Raw genomic sequence first — 17583 nt, forward strand, 5'->3', positions numbered from 1 at the left:
TGAACTATTTCTGCAAATCTCATTTTTAGAACTCTTTTTTTCTCGCTGTCGGCATATAAAATCAAGATTCTGTGCTTTGTCCTGGACAGGCGCTGCAGACAGAGGTAGTTCAGGATGGCTCTCAACATCCCGGGTCTGGTGGTGATGGCTGTGTTCTACATTGTCATCTTGGGGACGGGCATCTGGGCGTCAATGCGCTCCAAGAAGGAGGAGAAGAAGTTCAGCGGGGATGGCATGGAGATCACCCTCCTGGCTGGACGCAAAATCAACCTGCTGGTTGGCATCTTCACCCTGACTGGTAAAGCATTCGGACGGGGGACGGGGGCGACAGCAGCTGATTGGTTGTCTGATTAGATGATCAGGTGAAGGTGATTCCTGACACTCCTCTTCCTGTTTATCTCTGCAGCTACATGGGTGGGCGGAGGTTTCATCCTCGGTATCGCTGAGGCCACATACAACCCGACGCTGGGCGCTGTGTGGGCGCTCATGCCTGTGCCGTACGTCCTGACGTTCTTCTTAGGTGAGCCCCCCCTCAGCCCTGGAGGGGTCCGGTCTACGTAGAGTATTCAGTGGGTGTATGGGTGAGGGCTATGGAGCGAGCTAACTGCTGTAGCTAGAAGCTGTTTCTGAGTGTTCCAGGTCAATATGCACACGTCGCTCCCTCCCAGGAGGAGAACCCAAAAGAGGCGGCAGGCCAGGAGGGAGGAGTGGCTGGTTATTTTAGCTGCCCCAATGAAGGTGTGCTTTATTTACAGTGACCTGACCAAGAGAAGGTCACGACCAATTATGTTGCAGGCTTTACTGGAAATCTACTGGATTATACTAACTCCGGTCTGATAATCAACTAAGAATATAATTAACTAATTAGAGGTTAGAGTTTTTTCAGTCAAATACTGACAGAATGTCACAGACTTCTGCCTCCAATTGGAGTGTTGTTGACCGGTAAGATAGAGCCTTTACCTCCCCACACACACACACACACACACACACACACACACACACACACACACATACATCGGACTCCACACCAATAAAAGTGTCGGTCACGTTAAAAATAGGACCCCCAGAAATCAGTTCAGGAGTGTAACTTTAAGCAACAGCTGCGAGGCGGAGCGCTGTCGCTCCCAAATTAACAAAACCGATGGCAACCTCAGTATCACGTCTGCACACCGTCTGAAAGTTCCAGGAACCAGAGAGTCCCTGACAGGAAATGCAACATCCCCATCACTGAGCATGTGTTCAGCTCACGAGGTTCATGATGTCACCTCTTTTGGGTGTAAGGTGATGAAACTGGAGGTTCTGATTTGTGCTGAACCACTTCCTTACCCCTGCAGGTGGCTTCTTCTTCGCCAAGCCTATGAGAGAGAACAAGTACGTGACCATGATGGACCCTTTCCAGAAGAAGTACGGGAACATCCTAAGCAGTGCGCTGATCTTTCCCGCACTCGTAGCTGATGTCCTGTGGGTGGCACGAACGCTGGTCAGCCTGGGTTAGTTACACTTCAAACAGTCAAACTATTTGGCACCATCATGAGTGCACACAGGTAGTGATGCAGGCACCCACAGATCTGGGTACACAATGTGCACAAATGCAACACCATAAAAAAACAGCTCAAGGTTGACAGTTACCAAACAGGTGAACAACAAGAACACGACAAAGGAAAAGAAACATCCTGATAGGATCCAAACCCATAACCTTTAGTGGTTTGTGCTTCTTTGTCAAATGATCCTACTACTAAGACTACCTATTATATTTAGCTGTGGTCACTTAGAACACGGGTGGGCAGATTGATGGGTTGGTTTATTGTCAAAATTATTTTACAACTGGCTCTATTTTATAAAATTGATTACAAATTTTAAACAAGTTTAGCAGGCCGGATTCTAAAGGCCAACGTAAATGGCCTGCAGGCCGTAGTTTTGGCCAAAGTCCATTTAATGATCATCCTTTCAACTACAAATACCTAATCAATGTTTCATGATTGTAATTAGGTCTGGCTATATTTATATTCTCCCTCCTGTGAAGGTTTTATCAGTGGGCGATAATTAAGAACTGATCAGGTCAGTTTTAAGGTCCAAACATATGATCAGTTGTTCTTCTCACTTCACAGCAATATAAAAAATAATTTCAAGGGTTTTTCAAGGGTTTTTAAGATCTTCCTCTTGTCATTTTCTATGCTTCAGTCTTTTACATCTCATATTCTGATCAATCAACTTTACCGACATACATGTGACAGAATGTGTGGCGTTCATTGTGGTTAACTGTAATAAACATAAACAGGATCAATACCCTTAAAAAGCTTGTTCAAAGCTATTAACTTTTGTGGATAGTTGGTGCAATATTTTTCACACAAAAAAATAAAAAAACATTTTTTAAAACATTAGGGACCAATTCACCCTGAAAATTTGCCACTTGCATATTTTACACTCAGATTGGTAGGTGCTTGCCCTGAAATGAAGTGAAAAAAGGTTAGTCACTAAAAAGAACTAACTTCTGTTATTTATTCTTATTATAATCTCTCTCGATTATTATTAGTATTGAGAACTAACTGAAGTTTTGAGCGGCTCCTTAGGAAATACTAACATTTTATTCATTCATGAAGCTAATACAGTGCGCCCTTGCGCATTCGCGCATCAAAGCTCGCAACTTCATTTCATTGCGGATTTTTGGTAGGCAGTCACGTGATACCGTACAAGCATTCTATTGGCTGACAGCATCTGGATGTGCGCTCCGTTCTGTGAGTCTTGGACTTCCGTGAGACAAAAAAGTGATTTAAACAGTCGATAATAGTGTGGGAAAAGGTAATACAGATATAAGGTGGTTTAATATCAGTATGGGGAGGGTTCATAAACGTTTAAATTACCGTAAATAATAAAATAAACAGTTTGTCTCTCTAGTGCGGAATTCGTTAATCGCATGGTTTTTCCTGGAACGTATTAACCACAAAGAACGAGGGCACACTGTATTGCCTTTGCAACAACTGTTTTCACTCCTGTGTGTGTGTGTGTGTGTGTGTGTGTGTGTGTGTGTGTGTGTGTGTGTGTGTGTGTGTGTGTGTGTGTGTGTGTGTGTGTGTGTGTGTGTGTGTGTGCGCTCATGTGCGTGCTTTAACAGTGTTTAACGTGTAAGTGTGTGAGTTAAAGTGTGTGTATGCCTCAATGTTTTCTTGTGTGTTTTCTTAATGCTGTTTTCTTTTCCAGCATTGTTTGAAAATGGGGGTTAAACATCGAGCAGCCTGTTGATTGTGAAAGGTGATCAATTATTCAAAGTCAATTTTCAATTTGTTTGTGCCGGGTCGCTGAGCTCCTGTCAGGGTTTAGAACCACATTTAAACGGGCTTGAACACTGAGACCTACAGTACATACAGTATTTGAGTCACCAAACCAGAATGCTGTGCTGACGCTCCACAAAAGGAGAGGCGGCCAGGCAGGAATGTTTCCATCCAAACCTCCTAAAACCAAATATAGACCCGGGGGGACGCCTGAGTAAAACCCCCATCATTGTTTCTGGAAACGTTATGGATATATTCCTGATATGTACCTGATATCACACACACACACACACACACACACACACACACACACACACACACACACACACACACCTACACACACACACACACACACACACACACACACCAACACACACACACACACACACACTGAATAGGGATGATGTTACTGGGTGACCGTGTGTGTGTGTGTGTGTGTGTGTGTGTGTGTGTGTGTGTGTGTGTGTGTATCTAGAGTAAACTAGATTGTGGTCTGCTTGAGGAATGACTGTGTGTGACAGTTCAGCGCCAGAAAGGTTTTAACCAAATAAAACACCATCTGCTAGTTAGTTGAGTAACATCGTTCATAAGAGCAGCCAAAATGAAGCTGGAGACAGGACAGATTGACTGCAAAAGGTGTGCTAATATGTGTGTGCGTTTCAAGTGGATCTAAAAACAACACGGGGAGGGGGGGTTTAAGCAGCTCTATCCGTACCTTGTGCTACCCAGTAAGTCCCGGAGGCCCCTAAACCTCATCTAACCTTTCCCACCACCCAAATTTAGCTCTGAGGGGAACAGCACAGCTCAGACAGAACACAGGAGTATGTGTGGAAAAAAGGTCGTCCAATCAGGAGTCATTTATGATGATGATGATGATGACAGAACGTGAAAGACAAACAGAACCACTTAAGGCACATGTGTGAAACTCAAGGCCCGGGGGCCAAATGTGGCCCGCCACATCATTTTATGTGGCCCGCGAGAGCATAACAGGTCAGTGTTTAAAAATAAATAGGTCAAAAGTGTGCTTTGAACAAAAACTACATTTCCCACAATGCCATAATTAAGCCCGTTTTGAGCAAAGTCAATGTCCTAACTTGTATGCCACTCGGTGAAAATGAGTTTGACACCCCAGCACTAAGGCCCCTTTCGAATCCAGGATGTGCTCTGAACCAATGAGACGTCAAAAATTGAACCGAATACTAACGGAAAAACGATTCAAATCTGCACAGATCATTTTAATCCATGTAGATGTCGAATAAAAAACTAAATCTGTATTTGTGGTCTAAGTGAACGTCACCCTCACCTAAAGACATAAAACCAGAAGGTTAAACACTGTCAAGGTGCTGAAGAAGAGGGGGGGGGGGTCGACAGAACCTGGAGTCGGGTTGGGGGGGTGGTCGGTGGTGGTGGGGGGTCAGCAGAGTGGTGAGTGCCGATCTGACACTTCTCTGTTTAAGGACATTGTTGTGGTGTGGCTGCAGGCCGTGGCTGGGGGGACCCTGGCAATATGGCAGAAGAGACGGTGAAGGTAGTGACGTTTTGCTTGCCTTGTTTGAGTAACAAGATGTCTTTATTTTCATTTATTTTTTCAATTCACTTGTATATGTATATAACTCATAAATATTGTTTCCTCATTTTCACACGCACTTGTTTCCCTACGTTACCTTCTTGATTTACTTTAAAGCATCAGTATGTACAGCAGATAATGTAGTCAAGAGGGTTTGGAGTCACAATCAATAGGCTGCTTCTGTTTCTGTCGTTGGTTAGTATTTAATCATTCTCACTTTTATGTCGACTTCTTGTTTTATCTGAACCCTTGACACTTTTTGAAGGTTCACTCCAAGGCCACACATATTTAATGATAACTTTATTCATGAATGACATGACTAAAGATGTAAAGATTTTCCATTTGCTGGTAAAAGTCTCACTTCTTTAATAAAGTATGAAGAAAATGACTAGTATCATAAAGACTCTACCATTAGCGGGTGCATGCTCACGTGTCTGTCTGTGTGAGAGAGGCAAGATTTCAAAGTAAGAGAAACTGAGAGCAAATTAAGATCTTAAGATCACAGTAAGCAGCTGCATGTCTTTGAGCGATGCCTGTTGCTGTCAGACGTCTTTGTCTTCGTCAGTCCTCCTCTGCTCATTGCTTTGCTGTGTTGTTCCAGGTGGAACCATGAGTGTGATCCTAGACCTGTCCTACGCCTACTCCATCGTCATCTCCTCAGTGGTGGCCATCATCTACACACTGCTGGGGGGGCTTTACTCTGTGGCGTACACAGATGTCATCCAGCTCATCCTCATCTTCATCAGTCTGGTGCATAAACGTCCATTTGTCCATCCTGGGGACAGGTGTGACGTCCATACTGAGATGGGCGGTGTGTTTGTGTGTGCAGTGGGTGTGTGTTCCCTTCATGCTGACCAGCCCTCACGCCGTGGACATCTCGCTGACGGCCTACAACCACACCTTCCAGGCTCCATGGGTCGGCACCGTGGAGCTCGACGAGGCTGGCAAGTGGTTTGATGATTTCATGCTGCTGGTGAGTGGTTGGGTGGGGTCATAACATGTGATGTCATTAAAATACAGTAGGACCTTAAGATAAGAGTTTTATCCCTTTTGTCAGATCTCGTGAGTCAAACAAGATTTCACCATTTAAAAGAACAAAAATCATTCTAAACCATTCGATTCTTGGGAAAAAAGCCCGAAACCCTCTAAATTATTATATAAAAAGCATTTTATCAACTAATAGACATGCAGACTTTACCTCTGTATAATTAGTTATATATCAGTTACGTAAACAATGACAAAGAATGAAAAGAAACTCGAAAGTCATAAGAAAACACGAGCTACGTCTTTACTCCACCTACGAGAACGAGTTCCGGTCTCACTGATGTTGTATCCATCCACCAACTGGTGGTGCTGTCCTGAAGCATGACTTGTATCTCGGATTTTGCTTGTATGTTGAACATACAGTATATATAGACAGAGGCTCTACTATGAAGTGGATCTGTGGTTCTCGTCTTGTGTTGCTGTCCAAACTGATTGCTGTTGTCCTGTTTTCCGACAGGCTCTTGGTGGTTTGGCCTACCAGGCTTTCTACCAAAGAATCCTGTCGTCTTCATCCTACAGCCAGGCTCAAGTCACCTGTTTTGCCTCTGCGGCTTTCTGCCTGGTTCTGGGTATCCCGTCGGTGCTGATCGGCGCCGTGGCTGCATCTACAGGTACGCTTCAGAGGCTGCTATCCTGACCTCCGAGTCGCCTTACATCGGCATCTGCATATCTAGTTTATATTCCTCTAAACCCTCCTTCCTCCAAGACTGGAACTCCACCACCTACGGCCTACCCACCCCATATGAGCGTGACCAGGCGGGCTCCATCCTCCCCATTGCTCTCCAGTTCCTCACACCCCCTTACGTCTCCGTCATCGGTATCGGCGCTGTGGCTGCAGCCGTCATGTCCTCCATGGACTCTGCCCTCCTGTCCTCTGCCTCACTCTTTTCTTCAAACATCTACAAGAACATTATCAGGAAGCAGGTCAGAACTTTGGATGAAGGGTTCCGTTCAAGTATGTGGGAAACAAATAATGGATCCTCCTCTCTAGCGGAGACCTTTAACGCTTTTCTTCTGTCCCGTCCTGTCTCCACAGGCTTCGGACCGCGAGATGCAGTGGGTGATCCGAACCTCGGTGGTGGTGGTTGGCTTGGCTGGAACCGCCCTCACCTTCCTCGACAGCAGCGTCCTGGTCTTCTGGCTTGTTGGTGTGGACATGTCCTACACCATAATGTTCCCTCAGCTGGTCTGCGTCCTGTTCTTCAAGGTGTCCAACTGTTATGGCGCTACCGTGGGCTTCCTGATGGGAATTACCTTGAGGGTCATGAGCGGTGAGCCGCTCATTGGACTCCTGCCGGCCATCAGATTCCCCGGGTGCCGCCTGGACAAAGAGGGAAAGCTGACCCAGTTCTTCCCTTTCCGCACCGCCATCATGCTCATCTCACTCGCGTCCATTTTGATCATTTCCTGGCTCACACACATCATTTTCAACAAGGGCCTGCTGTCCGAGAGGTGGGATATATTCAAAATCAAACGCAAGCAGTCTTCCACGGCTCAGACCCCAGATTCCAGAAAGCCTTGTTCTGAGAACGAAGACGGATCCAAGCAGCTACTGGACACCACCAGCTGCTGAAGAGGCTCACGAATGCGGAGAGGAAATGTCACCTGCTAGAGGCGTTCCAGTTTGTTGGCCTGCCAAGCAGGAGAGGACACGGGGGAACAACGGAAAAAAAGCTGGACTTACACGTAGATCCTGTTCAGTATCGGTAAATTTGTGGTGACGACATTTAATCCACTCTACACCTCTAAACTTTTTTTTTTTTTAAAGGCTTCCTGGCTAGGTTACATGATCAAGAAAACCATTAGCCAACATATGATGACAAATGTTAAGCCCAGAGATCGACTGGAATGGGAGCAGTCAACACGAAGAACGCCAAGACCAGTTCAGCAGTCAGGCCAATTCAATTCATTTCCTTCTCAAACAGTAAACGGGGTTTTAAGTCAATGAGACATCTCAGAAAGCAGACCTGCGTTTTTACCACCTCGTGATAAACCTTCTGATCCCTTTTCCAAAGACCTGAATTCATATTTTGTAGAAAAACGTTTGTACAAGAAACTGACTTCATTCCAAAGAAATAACTGATCCAACATAATATTTTTAAAAAAAAACAGTTTACAATCTATTTAAAACCAAACTCAAGATCGATTATAGGATTTCACTTTTTTTTTTTGCGTGATAGTCCATCAAGTTTACCTCGTGTAGAATCATAGAGAGCAGGAATTGGACGGACGGGTCTGCTTCATCTGTTACTGATTAATTCTTTATCAGCTCGATCTGGACGCGTCTCAAGACGGCGGATGGTTCTGTAGAAACGTCCTTAATGATTCACACCTACAGTATATGGAAGGGCTCACCTTCACACCTCAGAGATGGAGCTCGGGCTCTGCACTGCTCGCTGGTGTGTTTGTGAAAGATGTTTTATTTCCTGACACTTTATTTGTTATCTGATCTCCTACTTCCTCTGGGGGCTGTTGCCTTCAGCTCTGCTTTATTGGAAATTCACTACTTGGGAAGATTAACTTCAAAATTAATTCATGCAGAAACGATCCTCGCTACGCTCATGTGATTTCTATACACCAATGTGATTTCTATACACCAATGTGATTTCTATACACCAATGTATGGGAGGGGGTGTGTGACCTTTACGACATGCTGTTTGCAAACCTGTAGTTTACAGTGGGATCATTTTTTTTTCTTTGCAATGGTGAAAATATCTGCAGCTAATATTCAGACAAGGTATATCAAAGATTTACAACAGTGCAATTTCTTAGAATAATTACATCCATTTTGTTGTGTGTGTTTTGTTGTATCGTACCGCCATAGTCGAGATTCCTGCTAAAGATTTCCTCTGCCACCTTGTTGTCTGAAAGATCACTGGAAACCAGTTTCAGCAGTTATTTTCGGGTCTTCATATAAAATGGGTGTCCACTCTTTAAATACCTCATGTTGACCTCTACAAACATTTGGTTTGCCAGCGCATGCAGGAACGTCTGATCACACAGAACGAACAGCCAGACACCATCCATCTTTTTTTTTTATTGATTGTGATTTCTTCCTGTATTATACTCTTTGTACTGTACAGTGTAATCATGATTTGTTTCTTTACACTTCTTTTTTTGATCAAAGTTCTTTGCTTTCCATTGAATTCTGAAACTCAAATGGTTTTTCTTAAGTTAGCGTTGCTTAAAGTAAAGTAATTCAATGCTCTCTCACCTTCTCAGATTGCTGGTGATTTCAGGCACACGTCAATCAATCGATAAGTGAAATAGACTTGAAGAATTAATGATCCTAGTGTGACTGTGTGGAAAGTTACCAGCGGTCCTGAGAAAACAGTCCACGATGAAATGACAACAACTTAAATTGTGCATTAACATCACTTTTGAAGGAGGAACTTTTTTTTTTTAATCTCCAGTGAGTCAAAAATCTTGTATGGAAATGCTGGACAGTGGTTTTTATATTGTGTTTTTTCCCCTAATGTGTATTTGGTTCTATATTATGCATGTTGCTTGTTATAAACTAGGGGTGTTGTTTCTATACAGAACTTTTGTGAAGGTTGTTGTCTCTTGCCACCTGGCAAGAACCTACTCTGTAATCAATTACTGTAAATCCCCATGGGGTGATATTCTGTCAGAATAAAGGTTGAAACTAAAGCGGCGTGTCTTTTGTGAGATAATGAATGTGAATCTGGATATTAATCCTAATCTTTGAGTGTGAGACTGTTCTCTGGATTAAAGGGGCACTGTAGCAATAACTGAAAACCTACTTGTGACTATAATAAAGTATCGGTAAATTTAATTCTTCCCTCATGCTCATTTATTCACAAACAACTGTGAAGAAGAAAACTTAGCAGGAACTTTGAAAATGAATGTAATCATTAAATGTGACTAAAAGTCCCAAACCTATCATTTTCAACCCAAACTCAATCCTGATCAGTCAGTCAGTCATCTTCAGATTACCACCGCTGTATCCACCGCAGTGGGTCACGGGGAGCCGGAGCCTATCTCGGCGGCCTAGGGCGTGAGGCGGGGGACACTCCAGGCACGACGCCAGTGCACTGCGGAGCCACACACAAAGACATACAACCATGCACACACACACACACACACACGCATTCCTACGGGCAATTTGGAACAGCCAATCAACCTGAAGCGCATGCCTTTGGAGGTGGGAGGAAGCCGGAGAACCCGGAGAGAACCCACACAGACATGGGGAGAGCATGCGAACTCCACACAGAGCAGGACTCGAATCCGGGTCCGCCGTGTTGTGAGGCGGCAGCGCTAACCACTGCGCCACCATGCCGCCCCCAAACCAACAATTTTTTAATTTTGAACCTTTAAAATGTATGTTTTTTTTATCCAATCCAATCCAATCCAATCCAACTTTATTTGTTAAGCACTTTACAACAACCACAGTCGACCAAAGTGCTGTACAGACGAATTAATTATAGATTATGACATAAATACTGAAAATAAATTGATTCCTATATGAAATAAATGTGCTTTTCTTTCATTTTTAATTAACAGCGTGGGATATGTGACTTTAACGCCACCTATTGGATATACTTGAAATAGCATGCACCTTCCCCTCATACAAAACCATTGAACAGATCGCCCCCTGATGGAAGACGGGTGACCTGCATCACTACGGGTGAACTGCATCACTACTACTGTTTCCTTTTGGCCCGGTGATGCCAAAAGGAAACCCAAATAGCATCGATTACATGACGTTATGTACTGATATCAATGTGATACTACTTTATATGCGTTCTAATACTAAAATATAATAGAATTGGCCGGTCCCAAATTGACCATAGGAGTGAGTGTGTGTGTGACTGATTGTTTGTTTCTATGTGGCTCCGCGGTACACTGGCGTCATGCCTGGAGTGTCCCCCGCCTCACGCCCTGAGACTGCCAGGATAGGCACTGGCTACCCCGCTACCTGCGTTAGCGGATTAAGCGGGTTGGAAAATGAATGAATGAATGAATAAATGATAATATGTCTTAAGTAGTGTCACATTGACATGTATACATTTATATCCAATGTAAATGAATTGTAAAATTACACATCATGTGGTCTTTGCAGGGCGAAACAGCTGTTTGCATGAATTGGACCACAAGTATCTGTTCAGCAATCACTTTATTGTTGCAAAAATCTTACAAAACTTTATCTACATATCTGTAAAAACAGCTTATAAACAGAAAAGAGCACATGCATATTTTTCTGATGCTCAGTCCTCTTCTGTTGGAACGTGGTTCTGAGGGAAAGAAAGAGAAATGAATCAACAGAATAGTTTCTGGGTAGGTGTGTGTGTACCTCCTACAACAACCTACAACCTACTGTAAACAAAAACACAATTATTTACTTACAGCAGGACTTACTTTGGTGTTGATTACTGAAGAACAACCACTTCATCCTCTTCACTGTCAGATATCTCAACCACGTCTCCTACAAAATAAAACACATTTATCGCTGTTTTAAAATAAGATACACAAAACTATGCAAAACTAGAAACCCAAGTGTCTTGTTAAAAAAATAAACAACCTCCTCTGCTCTCCTCTTCCATCTTCATCACATCACTGTTTTCATTTTCCTCTTTTTCTTCATCATCCTCCTCCTCCTCCAGTCCCCAGGAGTCCTGCAGCCCCTGTCCTACCTGACCCACACCTGGGACGGGTACCACTGGGGAATGTACCCTGGAATGTACAGTAAAGGAGTGGATGGACGCAATAATAGACATTTGAATTAAAAAAAACCTGTGTTCTCTTGGACCCCTGTGGACCCACCACCCGCAGGGCAGACCGATGATGTTGGGTTCGCTGCATATGGGTGGCAGTGACGACTGGGGGTCACAAAGGACCAGACCCAGGCGGCAGAAGCTGGCTTTGGGGACGTGGAATGTCACCTCACTGGCGGGGAAGGAGCCGGAGCTTGTGTTGGAGGTGGAGCGTTACCAGTTGGATCTGGTGGGGCTTGCCTCCACGCATAGCCTTGGTTCTGGATCCAAACTCCTGGATAGGGGTTGCGTCAGGCGTGAGGCGCAGGGCGGATGTGGGGATACTCACAAGCCCCCGGCTGAGCGCCGCTGTGTTGGAGTTTACCTCGGTGGATGAGAGGGTCGCCTCCCTATGCCTTAAGGCTGTGGGAGGGAAAACTCTGACTGTTATTTGTGCATACGCACCAAATATCAGTTCAGAGTATTCAGACTTCTTGGGGTCCCTAAATGGAGTCCTTGAAGGGATCCCTGCAGGGGACTCCATTGTTCTCCAGGGGGACTTCAATGCACACGTCGGCAATGATGGAGACACTTGGAGGGGCGTGATTGGGAGGAATGGCCTCCCTGATCTGAACCCGAGCGGTGTTATGTTGTTGGACTTCTGTGCTAGTCACAGATTGTCCATAACTAACACCATGTTCAAACACAAGGATGCTCAGAAGTGTACCTGGTACCAGAGCACCCTGGGTCGGAGGTCAATGACTGATCTTGTGATCATATCATCTGACCTTCGACCGTGTGTTTTGGACACTCGGGTGAAGAGAGGGGCAGAGCTGTCAACTGATCACCACCTGGTGGTGAGTTGGGTCCGTTGGGGGAGGAAACCTTTGGATAGACCTGGTAAGCCCAAACGAGTAGTGCGGGTGAACTGGGAACGTCTGGAGGAGGACTCGGTCCACGAGGCCTTCAACTCACACCTCCGAAGGAGCTTCTCATGCATCCCTGTGAAGGCTGGGGGCATTGAACCTAAATGGTCGATGTTCAAAGCTTCCATTGCTGAAGCTGCAGCTGAGAGCTGTGGTCTCAAGGTCTTGGGTGCCTCAAGGGGCGGTAACCCTCGTGGTCCCTGGACCCTGGTGGTCAGGGAAGCCGTCCGACTGAAGAAGGAGGCCTTCAGGGGCATGTTGTCCCTGGGGACTCCTGAAGCAGTTGCAGGGTACCGACAGGCCGAAAGGACTGCAGCCTCGGCTGTGATGGAGGCAAAACAGAGGGTGTGGGAGGAGTTTGGAGAGACCCTGGAGAAGGACTATCGGACGGCACCAAGTTGTTCTGGAGGACTGTCCGACACCTCAGGAGGGGCAAACGGGGGACCATCCAAGCTGTATACAGCAAAGATGGGACACTGTTGACCTCGACTGAGGAGGTTGTTGGTCGGTGGAAGGACCACTTTGAGGAACTCCTGAATCCGACTACCCCAACTGACCCGTCCTCTGTTGCAGAGGCAGGAGCTCAGGGCGAAGTCACCAGGGTAGTTAAACAACTTCACAGTGGCAAAGCCCCGGGTGTTGATGAGATACGCCCGGAAATGCTGAAGGCTCTGGGTATTGAGGGGCTGTCATGGATGACACGCCTTTTTAACATTGCGTGGAAGTCTGGGACAGTGCCGAAAGAGTGGCAGTCTGGGGTGTTGGTTCCTCTTTTTAAAAGGGGGACCAGAGGGTGTGTGCCAACTACAGGGGCATCACACTACTCAGCCTCCCTGGGAAAGTTTACTCCAAGGTGCTGGAAAGGAGGGTCCGGCCAATTGTCGAGCCTCAGATTGAGGAGGAACAATGTGGGTTCCGTGGAACAACGGACCAGCTTTTTACTCTCACAGGGATCCTAGAGGGGGCTTGGTAGTATGCCCATCTAGTCTACATGTGTTTTGTAGACTTGGAAAAGGCGTACGATCAGGTCCCCAGGGATATACTGTGGGAAGTACTGCGGGAGTATGGGGTGAGGGGGCCTCTCCTCAGGGCCATCCAATCCTTGTACGCCCAAAGTGAGAGCTGCGTTCGGGTTCTCAGCAGTAAGTCAGACTTGTTCCGAGTAGCTGTTGGCCTTCGCCTGGGCTGCGCTTTATCACCAATTCTGTTTGTGATTTTCATGGACAGGGTATCGAGGCATAGTCGTGGTGAGGAGACTTTACAGTTTGGTGGCCTGAGGATTGCATCACTGCTTTTTGCAGATGATGTGGTCCTGTTAGCGTCATCGGCCTGTGACCTGCAGCACTCACATGGTCTGGTTTGCAGCCGGGTGTGAAGCGGCGGGGATGAGGATTAGCACCTCCAAAGTTGAGGCCATGATCCTCAGCAGGAAACCAGTGGACTGCCTTCTCCGAGTGGGGGATGAGGTCCTTCCACAAGTGAAGGAGTTTAAGTATCTTGGTGTCCTGTTCACGAGTGAGGGAACATTGGACGGAGAATTGGGGCAGCAGGAGCGGTATTGCAGTCGCTTTACCTCACTGTTGTCACAAAGAGGGAGCTAAGCCAAGAGGCGAAGCTCTCAATCTACCATTCAATCATCGTTCCTACCCTCACCTATGGTCATGAGCTATGGGTCATGACCGAAAGAACGAGATCCCGGATACAAGCGGCTGAAATGGGCTTTCTCAGGCAGATAGCTGGTGTCTCCCTTAGAGATATGGTGAGAAACACTGCTGTTCGCAAAGGGCTCAGAGTAGAACCGCTGCGCCTTCGTGTGGAAAGAAGTTAGTTGAGGTGGTTTGGGCATCTGGTGCGGATGCCTCCGGGACGCCTCCCTAGGGAGGTGTTTCTGGCACGTCCAGCTGGGAAGAGACCTCGGGGCAAACCCAGGACCAGGTGGGGGAATTATATCTCAACACTGGCCTGGGAACGCCTTGGGATCCCCCAGTCAGAGCTGGTGGATGTGGCCGGGGAAAGGGAAGTTTGGGGCTCCCTGTTGAAGCTGCTGCCCCCGCGACCCGACTACGGATAAGCAGTGGAAGATGGATGGGTGGATGGATGTGTTCTCTTGGAGGATGAAGGATACGACTGAGATGGGACCTCAGATTTCTGAATGATGTCATCGGCTCTATCCGTCACGTCGGACGTCTCCATCGATGTTTCATCCTTCTTCAGGGCTGTGATTCGCTCCTGAGGCATCGACTCAGCAAAACCACATCTACGGCCCGCCTTCCTGAATAAGGAAGGGTAAAAATAAGATGGACGGGTTAGACGTCGAGAACCAAGGGTTCCAACATGGAAATGTGTTCAGTGACCACAGTTACTGAGGAATGCTGAAGGTGTGTAGAGTGATCTCCTCGCTCACCTCGCCGTTTTGTCATTGTCCAGGGCTTTGCTGATGAGTTCTGTGATTTCAGACACTTTTACGCTGGCAATTTTACTGCATCTCATGACCTTGAACGCCATACACAAAACAGGGAGTCTGTGAGGAAGACCTTTGACTTTTTGGGGGGGGGGGGTTTATATTTTCATTTTCATGTTCAAGCGATGAGATCTGGGCTCCATTCACCTGCTCCTTAAGCAACATGATGCCCCCACTGGACTGGATGGAGCAGATTTCCCTGTGTTTGTTCATGGCGATCATCAGCAGCCCGTCCATCACCCGTTCCTCCTGCTCGCACGGGTCCACCAGGAGGAAGGTTCTGCAGAGCAAACAGGAAGTGCAAGAACAATATAATGTCAGCACAGCAAACAGGATCGGGTCCGACTGGACTCTGGTGGGTCTTTACCCTTGTTGGAAGAAGGCGAAGCTGACGCTAATGGGCATGTGGTAGATGCTCAGAGGGATGGGGTCTCGCTCCTCTGGACTGTACTGAGAAAGGACACAAAAGGATGAGCACAAACTTACCACAACAAAAAGTATAAAGGTTGGTAAACCAGCAGCTGGTGCTGACCCACCATCGTGACCTCGTCTCCCTGGATGCTGACATCAGGCCGTCTGAAGTGGCACAGAGCTGTAATGGCAGCGACACTGCTGGCGTCCATCAGGTTTCCATCATGGTTCAACAGATGGACATCCACTCTGATCTGCCACACCTGAACGCACACACGCACGCACGCACGCACACACGCACACACACACACACAAACACACGAGGGTCAAGATGAGGTGGGATGGTATGAACCACCAACCCCCTAATCAATCACGTCTACAAATGTTCCTGATGCAGGACAACCGGAGGAAAATCTCACCTTGTTACCATGACAACACTGGGATGAGGGTGTTTACCTTTTCTCCAGACACCACACACAATGACTCGGTATCAATGCATTTAGAGTTCCTTAAACATCTCTCCAGTTGTCTGTTCAACTTCACCGACAGCTCAGACTGCCTGGAGAGAAAGGAAGCCACCATATACATCACATGTGTCAAACTCAAGGCCCGGAGGCCAAATGTGGCCCGCCACATCATTTTATATGGCCCACAAGAGCATAAAAGGTCAGAGTATCTAAAAGTAAATAGGTCAAAAGTGTGCTTTGATTAAAACTACATTTCCAACAATGCAGTAATTCAGCCCACATTAACTCTGACAAAACGCTTTGAAAAAGTTAATGTCCTAACTGGATAGTTTTGACCCTTGATTGATGGAGTTCTGTGGGTTTAATAACCTGACAAATATAACAGAGCAAGCAAACATTTTTCTTTGTAACTGTTATTTAACATTAAGGAGTAGTTACATTTAAATTACATTGAGTTGCATTTAGTTACATCTATTAGTTACAACTGGACCTTTCAGAACAGCCATTATGCTGATCTGGCCCTCGGTGAAAAGGAGTTTGACACCCCTGATCTACATCCTTCAACTCCAAAAGACACAATGAGAAACGTCACCGGTCGTGAAGTCACCCATCAGCGTCATGCACACAGGTTTTAACTCACCTGCCTGGTTCGAACGTGGGTGAAGCCATGGGTGACAGCTCAATGTTGAAGAACAAGATCCCCTCATTGGGTCGACTTTCTTTAGGAGCCACCAGCTCACACGACACCTGGGCCATGACCCTGTAGCGTGCAGCACACACAAAAACTGTGACTTCAACACACATTGCTTACCTAATAGGAAATAGAATTATCATTAAAAAAACAATGAGGTAATGAGGTAGAAAAACGCATAAGGGTTCCTAATGTTACTTGGTTTTCCCCAGGTCCACAAAGCAGCATCCATAGTCACTCCCAAAGGTGATCTTCATTCTCCTGTAATCGTAAGTTTGTCTTCCGTCCAGGCGCTGGGGGGCGGATTCACAAGTTCACCATCTGATACTTTATATTTTCAAAAACCCATCAGTGTTTACTGGTGATGAGGGAACGTTTATCCTGTAGGTCGCCCCGGCTGTCCAGGTCTAAGAAACAAACGCACCTTTTTCTCCTCGATAGCTTTGAGCAAAAACTCCCGCTCACAGTTAGACAGCGGAGTTTCCTTCATCCTGTGGATTACTGGCAGGCTGCAGTGAGATTTTAATAACTTGGTTCACAACTAGCTGTCCTGGCAGGCATGCGTCTCCATGAAGTTTTGCGAACTCTACCCCGGAAGTACATTCGCGTAGCATGATATAATGGGGGGGTCATTTATTATTACTATTATAGCTGATTTGGGGCACTTTTGTATGCCTTTTATGTTATGATCACTGTTTGAATTTGTTAGTGTAAAAAACGTACTTGATATTGTCTTTGTGGAGCATCTTCGCAGCAATTTAATGGTAATATGCTTTTATTTTGTAATACTTCAGCACATGCGCAAGTTTCCGTTGCCTTTGGATGTTCCTCGTAAAGACGGAAGTTTAACCTTCCATAACTATAAATTTTGACATTAAACCTGGGTGGTACAGGGGAAGTCGCGAGGTATATTCTGTCATGAAATCGCTTACTGCTTGCTCATTTTTATTGAATGTATTTCGAGAGTTATTTGGTAAACTCCTGTTTATGTTATTAGACTTATCCAAAGAAATTCTTTTAAAAAAATAATACC

At 45.9% G+C, this 17583-nt stretch overlaps 2 protein-coding genes across 2 annotated transcripts in view; one reads left to right on the forward strand and one right to left on the reverse strand.

The window, feature by feature from the left end:
• Positions 1-10183, forward strand: part of LOC137600684 (high affinity choline transporter 1-like) — a 13393-nt gene extending 3210 nt beyond the window's left edge. Inside the window, exons 2-9 of the mRNA XM_068322428.1 lie at positions 90-298; positions 407-520; positions 1335-1490; positions 5438-5586; positions 5666-5809; positions 6338-6491; positions 6587-6804; positions 6917-10183. Coding sequence (XP_068178529.1) covers positions 115-298; positions 407-520; positions 1335-1490; positions 5438-5586; positions 5666-5809; positions 6338-6491; positions 6587-6804; positions 6917-7453 — 1656 coding nt within the window. The 5' untranslated portion in view covers positions 90-114 and the 3' untranslated portion in view covers positions 7454-10183. The remainder of the gene's footprint in view (positions 1-89; positions 299-406; positions 521-1334; positions 1491-5437; positions 5587-5665; positions 5810-6337; positions 6492-6586; positions 6805-6916) is intronic.
• An 815-nt stretch (positions 10184-10998) lies between these two features.
• Positions 10999-17129, reverse strand: exosc9 (exosome component 9). Its single transcript, XM_068321218.1, has 12 exons — positions 16975-17129; positions 16749-16843; positions 16500-16619; positions 15849-15951; positions 15518-15655; positions 15349-15431; positions 15129-15261; positions 14925-15013; positions 14646-14792; positions 11423-11574; positions 11260-11326; positions 10999-11135 (listed from the first exon to the last, which is right to left on the reverse strand). The coding sequence occupies exons 1-11, from the start codon at positions 17038-17040 to the stop codon at positions 11271-11273; spliced, it is 1182 nt and encodes a 393-aa protein (XP_068177319.1). The 5' UTR covers positions 17041-17129; the 3' UTR covers positions 10999-11135; positions 11260-11270.
• Between the last annotated feature and the right edge of the window lie 454 nt (positions 17130-17583).

Source organism: Antennarius striatus, chromosome 8 (assembly GCF_040054535.1).
Source record: "Antennarius striatus isolate MH-2024 chromosome 8, ASM4005453v1, whole genome shotgun sequence".
NCBI lineage: Eukaryota > Metazoa > Chordata > Actinopteri > Lophiiformes > Antennariidae > Antennarius > Antennarius striatus.

Coding starts and splice junctions, on each gene's coding strand:
- exosc9 (XM_068321218.1), bottom strand. CDS start 17,040: ATGAAGGAAACTCCGCTGTCTAACTGTGAGCGGGAGTTTTTGCTCAAA. Junction 15,014..15,128: donor TCATGTTGCTTAAGGAGCAG/GTGAATGGAGCC, acceptor ATGGCGTTCAAG/GTCATGAGATGCAGTAAAAT. Junction 11,327..11,422: donor GGAAGAGGAGAGCAGAGGAG/GTTGTTTATTTT, acceptor TTTATTTTGTAG/GAGACGTGGTTGAGATATCT.